The sequence below is a fragment of the Microcaecilia unicolor genome, chromosome 7 (genome assembly GCF_901765095.1).
Source record: "Microcaecilia unicolor chromosome 7, aMicUni1.1, whole genome shotgun sequence".
NCBI classification, from domain to species: domain Eukaryota; kingdom Metazoa; phylum Chordata; class Amphibia; order Gymnophiona; family Siphonopidae; genus Microcaecilia; species Microcaecilia unicolor.
The window spans coordinates 176,679,462-176,696,532 of NC_044037.1; the positions used below are offsets into that span (position 1 = coordinate 176,679,462).

Sequence of the window (17,071 nt, forward strand, 5' to 3'; positions counted from 1 at the left end):
ATCTGGTCAGTTTGGGCACCTTTTTGAGGCTTGGTTGTAACAAAAAATGGACCAAGTAAAATTGCCCAAGTGCTCGTCAGGGACGTCCTTCTTTTTTCCATTATCGGTCGAGGACGCCCATGTGTTAGGCATGCCCCAGTTCCGCCTTCGCTACGCTTCCAACATGCCCCCGGGAACTTTTGTCGTCCGCGCGTCGGAAAGCAGTTGGGGACGCCCAAAATCGGCTTTCGATTATGCCAATTTGGGTGAACCTGGGAGAAGGATGCCCATCTCCCGATTTGTGTCGAAAGATGGGCGCCCTTCTCTTTCGAAAATAAGCCTGATAGTGTAACATCATAAGTCTCTACCCAACCAACTTTTGAAAGGGTTGCCAAGCAACCACACATGCACACCATCAATCAGTAAATCAAAGCCCCAGCTTTGTTATTCTTTGCATTGCTGAAAGGAGCTTCCCAGATAAATGAAGAGAGGCAGGCCAATTGATTCTGGACGGGTACAAGGTGGACATTAAAGAAGGAAGGGTGCAGATGAGAGGCTGCAGGAAAGTTCAGAACTGGATAAGGCTGTTGACCTATTCTCAAAATAAACTGTGCTGAGAAGGGAGACTGAGCAATGAAAATTGTGACTTGGTGGCAGTGCACTAAAGGAAGGTTGAACTAGGCAGGGAAGGGTGAGAAAAGGCTGAGGATTAGAGGAAGGGCATAAGGACAGAAAGGACTGTGGAACACAGATCATCACACAATGTGAAGAATGCCACATCTTTGGAAATGTTAGTCTATTCCATGAGGTATAACACCTTTCTAATCTTGAGACGGTATGGCCTGCATGCGTGTACTACACCCTGAAATGTTATCTCTCTCTCAAATCTTCTTATTTATGAAAGTCATTCTTCTAGTTCTAAATGGTTTCCATAACCTCTCTCTATCTCATTTGCTGCTTTCGTGTGCCTAATAATTGCTAAAATGAGGTTTACAATGATAGCACAGTGTCAGGATATGGGACTCTGCTCAATGCACAGTTTGAAAAAAAAACCCCTTAAATAAAGTATTCCTGGGATCGGGTGTTCCTTCCATCACATCAGTCACATTGCCTTTTGGTTTCAGAATGGGCATAATTTTCTTTTTCCTTATTTGGTACAAAATTCAGAAATATATCAATGCAGCAGACAGCTCTGATTATTAAAAGTGCGGCAAAAGCCTTGCATTGGATTACGTGGCACACTTGCAGAAGTAGGGACTCCAAGCAGCTAATCCATTAATTCAAACGCCAAATCGTTGCAAGTTGGGGTTTCTTTTTGTTCAAAGTGATTTTCAATGCCTCATAAGGGACAGTGGCCTTACATTAGTCTAAAAGTGCAATTTAACTGCCGCTCAGAACATCAATTGTTCTTCAAATTCTTCCATTCAAACAGTCGTTTCTATAGTTTCAATCACCTCCAGATCAGATTTTGATGGAGAAAGGATGGTACATTGATAGGGTTTCCAGCTGCTGTTTGGAGCATAGTCTTCTTCAGAGCTAAGCTCTGCCCCTCCTTCCGAATCCTCGTCACAAGATTCCAGGTAGTGGACACCTACTGCATTTATACCAGAGTCCTCAGAGCTGGAAGGGGAAGAGCAGTGGTTTATTTTTGGCATATTGCTCTCTTTTGATATTAAGGCATCATGGGTGGAAACGTCTTCAGGTTTTGCCTTCTGAATCTGTGACTGTGCCGGCAATGATGGTGGTTGCCTTTGTACATAGCACATTTTCCCATTAATGCACTTCACTTGGTAGTTGTCGATGAACAGGTCTGAAATTGTGCAGTACCTTGGTGATTCTGGGGGGATGGGTGGCTGGAAGGCTGAGGCAAACTTCATGAAGTGTTCAGTCAGTGAGACTGAAATTTGAATGGTGTCCACTGCCTCTATGGGTCGCGCAGGAATTACAGTGCTCGGAAGCTGTTCCACTGGTGTCATGGGTTGATATACATATTTACCTGTAACAAGCACAGAATATACAATTTCAAACAGTGCTGTGACAAAAATTTACATGCAATAACTACAGAACACGGCATCTTTTGAAATAGTAAAAAACAAACTGTATGTTAAGTACACAGCAGGTAATGTGGATGCATTTAAAGTCACCTGTTGGAGGCGGAATGAAGCGATCTGCCATATCTGCTACACTAAGTTACTGATAAACACAGTCCATGCCTATTTTCTATACCTTTCCATATAATGCATTTACAGAATAACTCTATAACTTGGCACCAAGATCGAGGTGCCACAGTGGAGCACACTTAGTGCCAGTTCTACAAGCTGTTACAAAATACTATCACAAAACTGCACTGGTCTGCCGAACCATAGGCACGCCACCTACAACAGTCAATAGCTGGCATGAGCTGGCGGGCCTAAGTGAGCCATGGAACCCGCACAGCTGATAGTATAAGTTGCCCACATCGCTTGGCAACTTGACCATGGTCTGCCCCTTCGCAGTTATACACTAACCCCCGGATTCTATATAGCGTGACTTAGGTTGCGCACGCAAATCTGATCGTATTCTAGATTTGTGCGCACAACTTAATTAGTTAACTAGCCAATCAGTGCTGATAATTGCCAATTAACAAGTATTGACACTAATTGGCATTAATTAGAATTTAAGCGCACTAACTGTCTAAGCGTATTCTATAAAGTGATGCATATAAATTCTAAGTCACAAAGTTGAAAAGGGGGCATGGCCATGGCTTTTCTAAAATCTAAATACAACTGGTCCACGCCTAATTTAGACATTGGCATTTACACAAAGTTTTACTTGGCATAACTGCCCATGACTAAATTTAGTTGTGGGGATGGGCGCTCAGCATATTCTATAAACCGCATGGAAATTTAGGCTTATTCTAGAAAATATGCCTGGATTTAGGCATTCCTTATAGTATACACCTAGGCGTATTTTTTTACGCAGATTTTTCAGGTGCCATATATAGAATCTAGTCCTAAGCGACTCTGGCATGTATGTTATAGAATAGCAACCAGAAATTCCAGGTGTAACTGCCAATTACTGGCACCTCTGACATGTGTTAAGTCCTATTATTCTATAACATATGAATACACTTGGTGGTCCTCCCCAAATTTACATTACATTTCACTCAGTACTTGGATGGAAATTGTTATGCCATATTACATCGAACTTCTATTCCTCAGATATCTTCGCAGTTCTATGCGGATTACACACATTCAAGAAGGCTGGATGTGAAGCAACAGTGTATTTTAAGTATGTAAAACGTATTGGATATTTTCCTGCATTATGTTCTGAAGTGAATTTCTCCTGTTTGGTCAGCAGATGGTGCATGTTTACGCTTAAATCTGTTACAGAGGGCTGACTTGTCTTTCTTTATTTGGCACGCAGATAATAGGAAGTGTCTGTAGTGATGTAACCGGTTTTATTTGAAACATGACTGTTCTGGGCTCTGGCCTGGAGTTTTGAAAATTACCCAGTAGTGCTGACTGTTGCTTTAGTCTTGGCCAGGAAGAAAGAGAGACAGATCTCTTTGCTGAGGCTCGGTGAATTATATGTCCTGATCTTCCCAGGTACAGTTTAGCCAGTATGCAAATGTTTAGTTAGTGTTATTATTGATCTGTATTTCAGTTGCCTGTTATTGTTTGCTATTTGAACATTTTTGTTCATCGTTCCAGTGTGAGAATAAACACAATTGTTTGTTTGTTCTGCCTACCTGGACTGATAAAGAATCCTGGTGGTTTGTGTGTTGGGTCTGTGAGTGCTTTCTGGGAACTGTGGGACCACTGAGAGTGTGGCTCCAGTAACCTAGAAATCAGTGGGGATAATTTGAGAGCGGGAGACTCGCCCAGAGGCGGTTGTGGCCCAGTCAGTGGGAGGAGGGTGCTAGTATAGAGCACAAGCAGCAGGTGCAGGCTGACCTCAGCTGTGCTGGGGATAGACCCTCTAAGTGGCCGCAGAGTAACCCCAGGTGGGTGGCTAGGCATTTTGTGACACTTGATAAAATCATTCATTCCAGGAATTACAATAGATGTGTATTTTCAAATCACGTAGACTTACAAAGTTCCAAATTAGTTTCATAGTAATATAGTAGATGGCAGATAAAGATCTGTACATTCCATCCAGTCTGCCCAACAAGATAAACTCATAGCATGTTATGATGTGATACTACATATGTATACTTGATCTTAATTTGTCCTTGCCATTTTCAGGGCACAGACCATAGAAGTATGCCTGGTAATAGCTTTGTTCTCCAACTTCTGAAGCTGTCATCTAAGCCCCACTCCAGCCAATTCAAATCTGTCCAGTCATGATCAAGGCACAGACCTTAGAAGTCTGCCCGGACCTGGCCTTGTTTTCCAGCCACGATCAGGGCACAGACTGTAGAAGTCTGCTCAGCACTGCTCATTAGGCTACTCCTCCCCAACTGGGGAGGAGTAGCCTAATGGTTATTGCACCATTCAGGTCCTGGGGAACTAGGTTCAATTCCCACAGCAGCTCCTTATGACCCTGCACAAGTCACTTAACCCTCCATTGCCCTAGGTACCAAAACGTAAATTGTGAGCCCACTAGGGACAAAGAAAGTAAATAATGCGTACAGCACTGCATATGTCTAGTAGCGCTATAGAAATGCTAAGTAGTAGTAGTAGTAATTACTGGTGTTGCCATCTAATCACTGCTAAGCTTGTTTGGTTCTGTGCCTTCTATATTCCTTTGTATGTATTCCATGCATTTTTAAATTCCTTTCCTGTTTTCATCTCCACCACCTCTTGTGGGAGAGCATTCCAAGTATCTACCACCCTCTCCATGAAAAAATACTTCCTGACATTCCTGAGTCGGCCCCCCAGCAACCTTAATTTATGTTTTCTAGTTCTACCACCTTCTTGTCTCTGGAAAAGACAAGGTTTGCACAATCTAATTTCTTAGTACTATATATTTATGAAATAAAACTGTTTGTAAGGTTTTCCTAAACACTAAATAATCAGGAAGTAATCGAATCTGGAATGGTAATGAGTTCCAGACCAAAGCTGCTCGATACTTAAGAGAGGAATTAAACATCTTTAATCCTTTTTACCGATGGAAGACACAATAACATTTGGTCATGAGTTCTATAAAAAATTATCTTTTTGAAGAAATGTGATCCAATCACATAAATAATCAGAAGCATCACCACTCAATTTAAAAAATAATAGTACATAACCTAAATTGCATCCTGGCTTCAACCGGGATCCAATGCAGCTCCATTAGTAGCAAGGTAACAGAATCATATTTGTGGACTATGTATATCAACCATGTCGCTGTGTTCTGTCTGATTATCTGGTCTGTGTATATATTAAGTACACGGGGTAAACATATTTGTCTGCCATGCAAAAAGGAAAAATGTTTACTGTGATGATTTATTTCCAATGCACATTCCCCCAAATTCTATAAATGACTCCCAAAGTTAGGTGTGCAATTGGACATAGAGTTATAGAATAGAGTCAGTTATGCACATAACAATTAATAAAGTGGCATTAAATTAGTGTTAACTGGCATTCACAAGTACTAATTGGTGCTAATTTGCCATTCCCATGTAACAGACTTACGCTCCTATTCTATAAACAGAGCACCTAACCTCTCTCAAGTGCCAATGCAAAAGGGACATTAATGTAGGAAAGGCATGGGCGTGTCAGGGGTGTTCCAACTAACCTTGAGCACACTTTATAGAATAGTTCAACTTACATACTCAACTGCTGCATTGAGGGGCCCTTTTACTAAGCTGCGGTAAAAAGGGCCCTGCACTAGTGGCAGGGGCCGTTTTTGCCACACAGAGGCCGTTTTTACCAAAGTGGGTAAAAAGGCCGAAAAAAGATATGGCCATGTGGTACGATTGTTCTTGCCGTGTGGAGGGAGGGGGGAGACTTACTGCCACCCAATGAGTTGACGGTAAGAGCTCCCGTACTAACCTGGTGGTAACCCCCTGCAAAATACTTTTGAAATATATCTGCTAGCACCAGAAATGCTGCATGCTGGGGATGGAACTACCACCAGTGCCCACATTGGTCCAGCTGTAGTTCCAGAATGGCGAGCGGTAAGCCCACATTGAGCTTACCACCGCCTAGTAAAAGGGCCCCTGAGTTGCCACCATTTACGCCACCCATAGACATGGCATAACTGGTTGCATCTAAAGTTTGGCGTGTAACTGCAGACTTATACTAGTATTCTAGAACAGATTTGGCGCACAACTCTGCCATTTCAGAAAACTAGCTTAGTGCCCATTTTTGGGCACTCTACTTTTAGCCCTATATAGAATTTACCCCATTATGATAATTAACATGACTTCTAAACTCAGGTTACTACTGAGCATGCAAAACTGGCATCACTCGAATGGAGATCTAAGAAAATACCTTTTAAAAGTAATAATGCAAATACTATCAAAGACAAAGAAATTAAGAGTTTCCCATTTTAACTTAGTAACACAGAGGCTGACAGTTTTCTACAAAGTGAAAAATGTGTTTTTTCCCCCCAAGAAGCACAACAGTGAACTCAGCTCCCAGAATTTTTATGTTAATGCCAATAAATCCATTTTTGATTAAACAAATTCACTTTGTTATAGTACCTGAAGATATTCTCTGGTGTTGCTATATATTCTGGTTGAGTTGTAGGTGGTACTCTCTTATTGAATTAACGTAAGTCATCTGTGACTAGCTTTGGAGAGCTATGTGCCCTTCAATAGCTTATCTACTGTTACAGAAATACTTTTCACACCCCTAAAACTGATACATGGATACCACTCCTCATAGATGCTGCTGCAGTTAGTTCTTGTTGCTTGCTTTACTAAGACATTTTCCATACAATTAATCTTTACTGCACGGTAAATCTAGAACTCTAAAGAAAACATTGTGTCTAATCACTGCAGACTCACTAAAGCATACAATACTAAGTAGGTTTTTTTTTTGTGGCAAGAGATATGAGTTATTCATCTTGAGAATGAACATGGAATGACCATCTTTATTTCTCAGCTCTCTAATTGTCTTCTTTCCCTGTCTTTGGTTTTCATGGCAATTAAAGTTGATTCCTAAAACAGTAGGATGGATAATTTTCAAAGCTTTGCCTGCAGAAATGCCAGATATATAGATAAAAGTCTACACATAGTACCTGCTGTGAGAGTGGCAAAGGTGGGGACAGGGGAGAAAGGAATGCATTTGCACTTACATATATACTTTGGGATTTTCAAAAAGTGTGTGCTCACAGTGTGGAAGTATCTTAGCGCCTCTAATTTAGGAGGCAGTAAGCTGTCCTGTACTAATTGCATGTTAGTCAGTGCTAACCACTTTCCACACCCATTCTCCACCCATGCCCAGCCAAGTTCTGCCCCCTTCCAAAAACATGGCCTTAATGCATGGCTTACTGTGTGCTAACTGTAAATATGCCACATTGACTGTGTCACGACTGTGGTCGTGACCCCTCTTTGACTCACTTTATTTCCTGGTGGTCAGCTTCTGGACTGGCTCTTGTCTGTTCTTTCCCCTTGCATTGTTGTTTCTTTCCTGTACTGTTTCCACTTCCTGTGTGCTCCAAGCCTCGCTTTGGTGATCAGTGTGTTTCCTGCCTCTGTTCTGTAGTTGTGACATCATTAGTGAGGGCCTTTATAAGGAAGTGGTGGTTGGTGGACATTCATTCAAGGCCTTTGCAAAGACAAAGGTTTCTAGGTCTGTCTGTGTGCTTGTTAGCACTTCTGCCCTGTTTCCCAGTTGGTGTGCTTGTTTAGCACTTCAGCCCTGTTTCCTAGGTAGGGTGCCTGTGGGGCACTTCTGTTTTTGTTTGTGGGCTTTGGTTAGCCCTTCTGCTTAGTTCTCCTGTCTGTGTCTAGGTTTAGCTCTTCTGCTTAGTTCCCCAGCTTGTCTTTGAGTGGCTTCCCTTTATCCATGAGTGCCGTGTGGCACAGCCTTGAGTGAGCTGCTACTCCAGTCCTGTTGTTCCAGTCTTGTCTGTTCCAGCTCTACCTGCCCACAGCTTCAGCTCTAGTCCTGTTGTTCCAGTCCTGTCTGTTCCAGCACTGCCTGCCTACAGCTTCAGCTCCAGTCCTGTTGTTCCAGTCTTGTCTGTACCAGCACTGCCTGCCTACAGCTTTAGCTCCAGTCCTGTTGTTCCAGTCTAGTCTGTTCCAGCTATGCCTGCCTACAGCTTCAGCTCCAGTCCTGTTGTTCTAGTCATAAGTACATAAGTATTGCCATACTGGGAAAGACCAAAGGTCCATCAAGCCCAGCATCCTGTTTCCAACAGTGGCTAATCCAGGTCACAATATACCTGGCAAGATCCCAAAAAAGTACAAAACATTTTATACTGCTTATCCCACAAATAGTGGATTTTCCCCAAGTCCATTCAATAACGGTCTATGGACTTTTCCTTTAGGAAGCCGTCCAAACCTTTTGTTCCAGTCCTGTCTGCCTACAGCTTCAGCTCCAGTCCTGTTGTTCTAGTCATAAGTACATAAGTATTGCCATACTGGGAAAGACCAAAGGTCCATCAAGCCCAGCATCCTGTTTCCAACAGTGGTCAATCCAGGTCACAATATACCTGGCAAGATCCCCCCAAAATACAAAACATTTTATACTGCTTATCCCAGAAATAGTGGATTTTCCCCAAGTCCATTCAATAACGGTCTATGGACTTTTCCTTTAGGAAGCCGTCCAAACCTTTTTAAAACTCCACTAAGCTAACCACCTTTACCACATTCTCTGGCAACGAATTCCAGAGTTTAATTACACGTTGAGTGAAGAAACTTTTTCTCAGATTCGTTTTAAATTTACTACATTGTAGCTTCATCGCATGCCCCTAGTCCTAGTATTTTTGGAAAGCATAAACAGACGCTTCACAACTACCCATTCAACTCGACTCATTATTTTATAGACCTCCACTCATTATTTTATAGACCTCTATCATATCTCCCCTCGGCCACCTTTTCTCCAAGCTGAAGAGCCCTAGCCACTTTAGCCTTTCATCATAGGGAAGACGTCCCATCCCCTTTATCATTTTCGTTGCCCTTCTCTGCACCTTTTCTAATTCCACTATATCTTTTTTGAGATGCGGCGACCAGAATTGAACACAATATTCGAGATGCGGTCACACCATGGAGCGATACAAAGGCATTATAACATCCTCATTTTTGTTTTCCATTCCTTTCCTAATAATACCTAACATTCTATTTGCTTTCTTAGCCGCAGCAGCACACTGAGCAGAAGGTTTCAACGTATCATCAGCTACGACACCTAGATCCCTTTCTTGGTCCGTGACTCCTAACGTGGAACCTTGCATGATGTAGCTATAATTCGGGTTCCTCTTTCCCACATGCATCACTTTGCACTTGCTCACATTAAATATCATCTGCCATTTAGACCCCCAGTCTTCCAGTCTCGTAAGGTCCTCTTGTAATTTTTCACAATCCTCCCGCAATTTAATGACTTTAAATAACTTTGTGTCATCAGCAAATTTAATTACCTCACTAGTTACTCCCATCTCTAGGTCATTTATAAATATGTTAAAAAGCAGCGGTCCCAGCACAGACCCCTAGGGAACCCCACTAACTACCCTTCTCCATTCAGAATACTGACCATTTAACCCTACTCTTTGTTTTCTATCTTTTAACCAGTTTTAAATCCACAATAGAACATTACCTCCTATCCCATGACTCTCCAATTTCCTCTGGAGTCTTTCATGAGGTACTTTGTCAAACGCCTTGTGAAAATCCAGATACACAATATCAACCGGCTCACTTTTATCCCTATGTTTGTTCACCCCTTCAAAGAAATGTAGTAGATTGGTGAAGGAAGATTTCCCTTCACTAAATCCATGTTGACTTTGTCTCATTAATCCATGCTTTTGAATATGCTCTATAATTTTGTTCTTAATAATAGTTTCTACCATTTTGCCCGGCACCAACGTCAGACTCACTGGTCTATAATTTCCCGGATCTCCTCTGGAACCTTTTTTAAAAATTGGCGTTACATTGGCCACCCTCCAATCTTCCAGTACCACGCTCAATTTTAAGGATAAATTACATATTTCTAACAATAGCTTTGCAAGCTCATTTTTCAGTTTTTGGACGAATACCATCCGGTCCAGGAGATTTGATACTCTTCAGTTTGTAGAACTGCCCCATTACATCCTCCAGGTTTACAGAGAATTCATTAAGTTTCTCTGACTCGTCAGCTTCGAATACCATTTCCGGCACTGGTATCCCACCCAAATCTTCCACAGTGAAGACTGAAGCAAAGAATTCAAACATCTCCGCTACAGCTTTGTCTTCCCTGATCGCCCCTTTTACTCCTTGGTCATCTAGTGGTCCAACTGATTCTTTTGACAGCTTCCTGCTTTTAATATACCTAAAACATTTTTTACTATGTGTTTTTGCCTCTGATGCAATCTTTTTTTCGAAGTCCCTCTTAGCCTTCCTTATCAGCGCTTTGCATTTGATTTGACATTCCTTATGCTGTTCCTTATTATTTTCAGTCGGTTCCTTCTTCCATTTTCTGAAGGATTTTCTTTTTAGCTCTAACAGCTTCCTTCACCTCACTTTTTAACCAAGCCGGCTGTCATTTGGCCTTCTGTCCTCCTTTTTTAATACGCGGAATATATTTGGCCTGGGCTTCCAGGATGGTGTTTTTGAACAGCATCCATGCCTGATGTAAAATTTTGACCCTTGCAGTCACTCCTCTAAGTTTTCTTTTCACCGTTCTTCTCATTTTATCATAGTCTCCTTTTTTAAAGTTAAACGCTAACGTATTTGATTTCCTATGTATACTTACTTCAAAGTTACTATCAAATCCGATCATATTATGATCACTGTTATCAAGCGGCCCCAGCACCATTACCTCCTGCACCAGATCATGCGCTCCACTAAGAACTAGGTCTAGAATTTTTCCTTCTCTCATCGGCTCCTGTACCAGCTGCTCCATAAAGCTGTCCTTGATTTTATCAAGGAATTTTACCTCCCTAACATGCCCCGATGTTACATTTACCCAGTCAATATCGGGGTAATTGAAATCACCCATTATTATTGTGTTGCCCAGTTTGTTTGCGTGCCTAATTTCCTTTAACATTTCTGCATCCGTCTGTTCATCCTGGCCAGGCGGATGGTAGTACACTCCTATCACTATCCTTTTTCCCTTTACACATGGAATTTCAATCCACAATGATTCCAAAAAGTGTTTTGTTTCCTGCAGAATTTTCAATCTATTTGATTCAAGGCTCTCGTTAATATACAATGCTACCCCTCCACCAATTCGATCCACCCTATCACTACGATATAATTTGTACCCCGGTATGACAGTGTCCCACTGGTTATCCTCCTTCCACCAGGTCTCAGAGATGCCTTTATTATACCTAATTTTTCATTTAGTGCAATATATTCTAACTCTCTCATCTTATTTCTTAGGCTCCTGGCATTCGCATATAGACATTTCAAAGTATGTTTCTTGTTCCTATTTATATCATGCTTAGTACTTGACAGTATTAATTTGCAATCTTTTGTCTGATTTTTATTTTTATTTAAGGACACCTGATCTAGTACAGTCTCTTTTGCAACCTCACTATCAGGATACCCTATCTTCCCTGTTTTGGTGATATCTTTGAAAGATACCTTATCCCGAACCATGCACTTTTGAGTGACTGTCAGCCTTCCCCCCCTCCCCCATTTCTAGTTTAAAAGCTGTTCTATCTCCTTTTTAAATGCAGACACCAGCAGCCTGGTCCCACCCTGGTTAAGGTGGAGCCCATCCTTTCGGAATAGGCTCCCCTTTCCCCAGAATGTTGCCCAGTTCCTAACAAATCTAAAACCCTCCTCCCTGCACCATCATCTCATCCACACACTGAGACTCCGGAGTTCTGTCTCTTGGGCCCTGCGCATGGAACGGGTAGCATTTTCTGAGGATTTGGATTTGAGCTTTCTACCTAAAAGCCTAAATTTGGCTTCCAGAACCTCTCTCCCACATTTTCCTATGTCATTGGTACCCACAATTACCTAGACAGCCAGCTTCTCCCCAGCATTATCTAAAATCCTATCTAGGTGACGCGTGAGGTCCGCCACCTTCGCACCAGGCAGGCAAGTCACCAGGCGATCCTCACGTCCACCAGCCACCCAGCTATCTATATGCCTAATGATCGAATCACCAACTACAACAGCTGTCCTAACCTTTCCCTCCGAGGTAGCACTTGGAGACATATCCTCGGTGCGAGGATAGTACATCCCCTGGTGGGCAGGTCCTGGCTATAGGAGGTGTGACTTCTCTACAACATCCCTGTAGGTCTCCTCTATGTACCTCTCTGTCTCCCTCAGCTCCACCAAGTCTGCTACTCTAGCCTCAAGAGAATGGACATGTTCTCTGAGAGCTAGGAGCTCTTTGCATCGGGCACACACACATATGACATCTCACCAACTGGGAGATAATCATACATGTGACACAATGCAAAAGACTGGATAGCACCCCTCTCGCTGTTGGACTGCTGACTCCATCTTAGTGTATTTGAGTTTTCAATAATTTAAAACTTGCCACAGTATTAAGGATATTAGCCTAATATAAAAGTGTCTTTTAGTTTATATAGTATATTGTATTATTTATTTATTGTTTCTTTCTTAGATGGTAATGAAATGTATTTAAAAGTCTGTAAGAGCACTCCTTGCTTGTTACCCTAATTACAATAACTGACTATAAATGAAGATTTGTCCTAGGGGTGGGAAGAGTAAACTAGATCCTGCAGTGCCTGCTAGATTCTATCTGTTAATGCTGTGGTACAAAGTTTTTAAAACTAAGTGGAAAAGACTATGGAGATTAGTTGATAAAATTGCTTTTTACATTTTTATTTTGCCTAACACTAACCTACAATTCCTTTAAACCCCAATCTTTAACTTCCCAGAGCACAAAGCAAAATAGCGTTCACTTGCCAGAAAAATGTCCTCTTCTCTTGGAACTTCTCAGAAAGTCTTGCTTTTAGTCCAGTCCTGGTTGGAGGGTTTTGCCTGCTGCTGCCGCTCAGCGACAGTAGCCCTAGAGCTCATGTTGTTCCTGAGTCCGTGACTGTTTGCTTAGAGCCTGGGATCATGACAGACTGTTAATGCATTTGTGCATTAGCTGTTAACACACACCAAACCACATGCTAACAGCCTAATGCACTTTAGTAAAAGGGCCCCTAAGTCTACCAGAAAAATGAAAATTTTTTCCATACCTCATAAATGTCAATTATTGACTTTAAATTGTTAACTTTTGTTTTTTTTTAAGATATTATATGGTTTTAGTCCAGAATATCTTATAACCTTCATATATCTTTGTACATTCCCTCGAGATGTTTACGGCCAGTTCAAAATATACGGCTTTCAATACCAAGGGGCCCTTTTACAGAATGGCAGTAAGCCCAAAGCGAGCTTACCGCTCATTCTTCTGGGACTACTGCCAGCCCAACGCAGCCGTTGGCGGTAGTCCCGTGGCATTTCCAGGGGAAAAAGAAAGCACCCAGAAATGGCTTGCATGGCGATAGCCAGGCATCACCACCTGGTTACCGCTGGGTTATCTTGGGAGCCCTTATTGCCACCTTAATGGGTGGTGGTAAAAGCTCCCTGCCACATGACCATGTGGTAATAATTCTATTACTGCATGGCCATATGTGTCTGGGAGCTCTTTACCCGCTGCGCTAAAAATCACTGGCGATAATTTGAGAGCGGGAGACTCGCCCAGAGGCGGTTGTGACCCAGTCGGTGGAAGGAGGGTGCTAGTGTAGAGCACAAGCGACAGGTGCAGGTGGACCTGAGCTGTGCTGGGGATACACCCTCTTAAGTGGCCATGGGGATACACCCTCTTAAGTGGCTAGGCGTTTCGTGACAGACCTGTCTTTTTTTTGGTGGCAGCATGTTGGGATTGTTAGACTCATTATGTGGCATGAGGGTCAACCATCTACTAAGTGGTTCACAGAGCACAGTGAACAAGTGCAGCAGTAACAGGGTCCCTTTCCTGTTCAGTTTTTTTTGGTAGTGTTAGGAGATTAGCAGTGTGCTGATGGCGACTGGTAGCAGCCCTCAGACACTGGATATGCCTGTCCTAACACAAGAGCAACCGGATGACCTCAGCAGAGAGAAGCTGCAGGAAAGGCCTGCGCAGAGTTCTCCTGTGGGGAGAGCAGACCCCTTGTAGGCAGAGGCCCATGAGTTGGCAGGGCCAGAAGCCACACCAGCTGAGATCTGGCAGATCTACATGCTAGAATGACAGTGGCTAGACCAGATACGGTGAGAGGAATGGGAAGAGCGACAGCAGCAAGAGGCACAGGAAGAGCGACAGTGGCGAGAGGAACGGGAAGAGCAACAGAATCAAGAGGAGCGGGAATACCAGCGTGAGGAGTGGGAGTTCCAGCTGCAGAAATTAAATATGGAAATGGCTCATATCCAAAGCTCTAGCCCAAACTCTGCACCAAGGTGTGAGGCAGGATGGGGTCCAACGTGTTTTTGCAGTTTGATGATACCCAAGGTGACATTGATGGATATCTAACTGCCTTTGAGAAAATTTGTCGCCTCAATAAGATAAAGACTGGGTGTGCTATCTGGGAGGAAAGATCACTGGTAGAGCACTTGAGGTGTTCCAAGGACTGTCCAGAGACATGCTTCCAGTTTGAGGAGGTGCGCAAAGCTTTGTTGAACTATTATGCCATTACCCCCCGAGACCTTTAGACTAAAGTTCCAGACTTTACAAAAGGGGGTGGATGATACTCACAGCGAGTTTGTGATTCAGCTAAGACACCAGTATCAGCGGTGGCTCAGTGGAGCTGAAGTTAAAACCCTGAAAAACTGCCAAAACCTGATGGTCCTGGAGCAGTTTCTTTAGCATTGTCATCCAGAGGTGAGGGAACATGCCCAACATCACCAGCCCCATACTCCAGAGAAGGCGGCTGAGTTGGCTGACATCTTTATGGCTAACCATCCTTGGTTGGCAAAGAGAAGCCATCCATATCCGAAGCAGCCAGTATCTAAGGGTAGCCAGGGTCCTAGGTCAAATATTCTTGCAACCTCAGAGACTGTTAGCAAACCCTCCAGTGTTCCCCCCAAACCTAAAGACTTCGGGCATGAATGTTCTTGTTACCAGTGTGGGTGCACAGGACATTTCAAAGCAGATTGCCCAGATAATCCCAAGCCTGCACTAAAGAGTATTCCAGTTCCTTCACCAAGGCTGGCAGAACTTCTATTGGCCGGGAGTATTTCGAGCTGTAGCTGACTATTGTCGAACCTGTGATGCATGCCAATGAGTGGGCAAAACTCAAGACCACCCCGAAACCTTTACCCGTTATCAATGAGCCCTTTGAGAGAATAGCTGTGGATATAGTAGGGCCTCTAGCTGTCCCTAGCTGGACTGGGAAAAGATATATATTGACAGTGGTGAACTTTGCTACCAGATATCCTGAAGCGGTAGCTTTATCCTCCATAGAATCAGAGAAGATTGCCACTGCCCTGCTAGAAATATTTTCCAGGGTAAGCTATCCATGAGAAATACTCTCAGGCCAAGGGCCACAGTTTACATCTGAGTTGATCCAGAATCTGTGGGCACTCTTTGGAGTGAAATCTGTACGTACCACACCATATCACCCTGAAACTAATGGGCTGGTGGAGAGATTTAATGGAACATTAAAGCATATGTTAAAGACTTTTGTGGACTCAGGAGACCATGACTGGAAAAAATACTTACCCTACCTACAGTTTTCATACAGAGAAGTACCTCAGAAGTCTATAGGGTTCTTCCCATTTGTGTTGCTTTATGGCCGGAATGTGAGAGGACCCCTTGACCTAAGAAGAGAACACTGGGATGGGAAAGTTGATACCTCTGATACCCCTGTAATTGAATATGTAGTTAACATGTGACAGAGATTAGAAGAGCTCGTGGGCTTTGTAAGAGATAACTTGCAGGCAGCCCAGACTAAGCAAAAGACCTGTTATGATCATAAGGTCCGAAACAGAGAGTTTTATGAGGGCCAGCAGGTACTTGTTTTAGTCCCAATTCATCAGAATAAACTTCAAGCTAAGTGGGCACGACCTTACAAGGTCAACTTCTGGAAATCACTAAAGACTTACCTGTTCGAAAAGGCATATCCTAAGGACCCAACTTAATTACCTGAATCCAGTAACTCAAAGAAACCCAAATTTGTTATGAACTTAATGAACTTTATATAACTTCCCTCTCTATGTTTCCTTAATGTGTCTGTACATATCTATTTCATTTAAAATAACTTCACTCAGAGATCACGTGGTGCGATGAGCTGAGCAGCTGTGCTTTGCTTCAGCTCGAGAGCCCCCGCTCCACACTCGGAAAATACTGCATGACAAACGCTTGAAATTTGCATTGTTGGACTTAATATCATTGTATGGACAGATTTATTACTAAATCCCCAGCTGGAATGGCGTTACGAACGGGGAAAAGAGAGAAAGAGAAGACCAAACTGCTTACCCCCGATTCCAAGATGGCGGCGGCCCCGGTGCAGGAGGACCAAATATTTACAAATTCGCAACTCGAACAGATCACTTTGGCAGTTGCAAAGGCCTGGCAGCCGAAGTGGGACGTGTTGGACCAAAAGTTGGATGCCATTCATACAAAATTGGAGGGACTGGAGACCCGCACGGAGGACCTCGAGACTATGGTCTCGGCCCTCGAAGATGACTCCCAGGGTTATAATGCGGACCTCCACGACGTCAAACAACAACTTCAAGAGCACATGGAAAAACTTGAAGACCTTGAAAACCGTTCCCGAAGGAACAACGTTCGGATCGTAGGCCTTTCAGAGAATATCCCAGACAGAAACCTGTCGGAGTGGCTTACAACTTGGTTAACAAAAGAGCTGGCATTGTTGGACTCCCTGGGGCCCCTAGTAATAGAACGAGCACACCGCGTGGGACGCCCCAGAGAAAATCAAACAAGACCGCGGGTGATTGTAATGCGCCTGCTGAACTACCGCCATAAAATGGAAATACTAAACGGATTCAAGATTCGCAGAGGGGAACTACAGCATGACGGGCGACAAGTGCTAATGTTTCAAGATTACTCAGCGGGGGTCCAAGAACAACGACGGA

At 43.2% G+C, this 17,071-nt stretch overlaps 1 protein-coding gene across 2 annotated transcripts in view; it reads right to left on the reverse strand.

The window, feature by feature from the left end:
* Positions 1 to 280: 280 nt before the first annotated feature.
* Positions 281 to 17,071, reverse strand: part of C7H3orf70 (chromosome 7 C3orf70 homolog) — a 175,395-nt gene continuing 158,604 nt past the window's right edge. For both annotated transcript variants that reach the window (XM_030210443.1, XM_030210444.1), the window contains exon 3: positions 281 to 1,975. In XM_030210443.1, the coding sequence (XP_030066303.1) occupies positions 1,404 to 1,975 (572 nt within the window). In that variant the 3' untranslated portion in view covers positions 281 to 1,403. The remainder of the gene's footprint in view (positions 1,976 to 17,071) is intronic.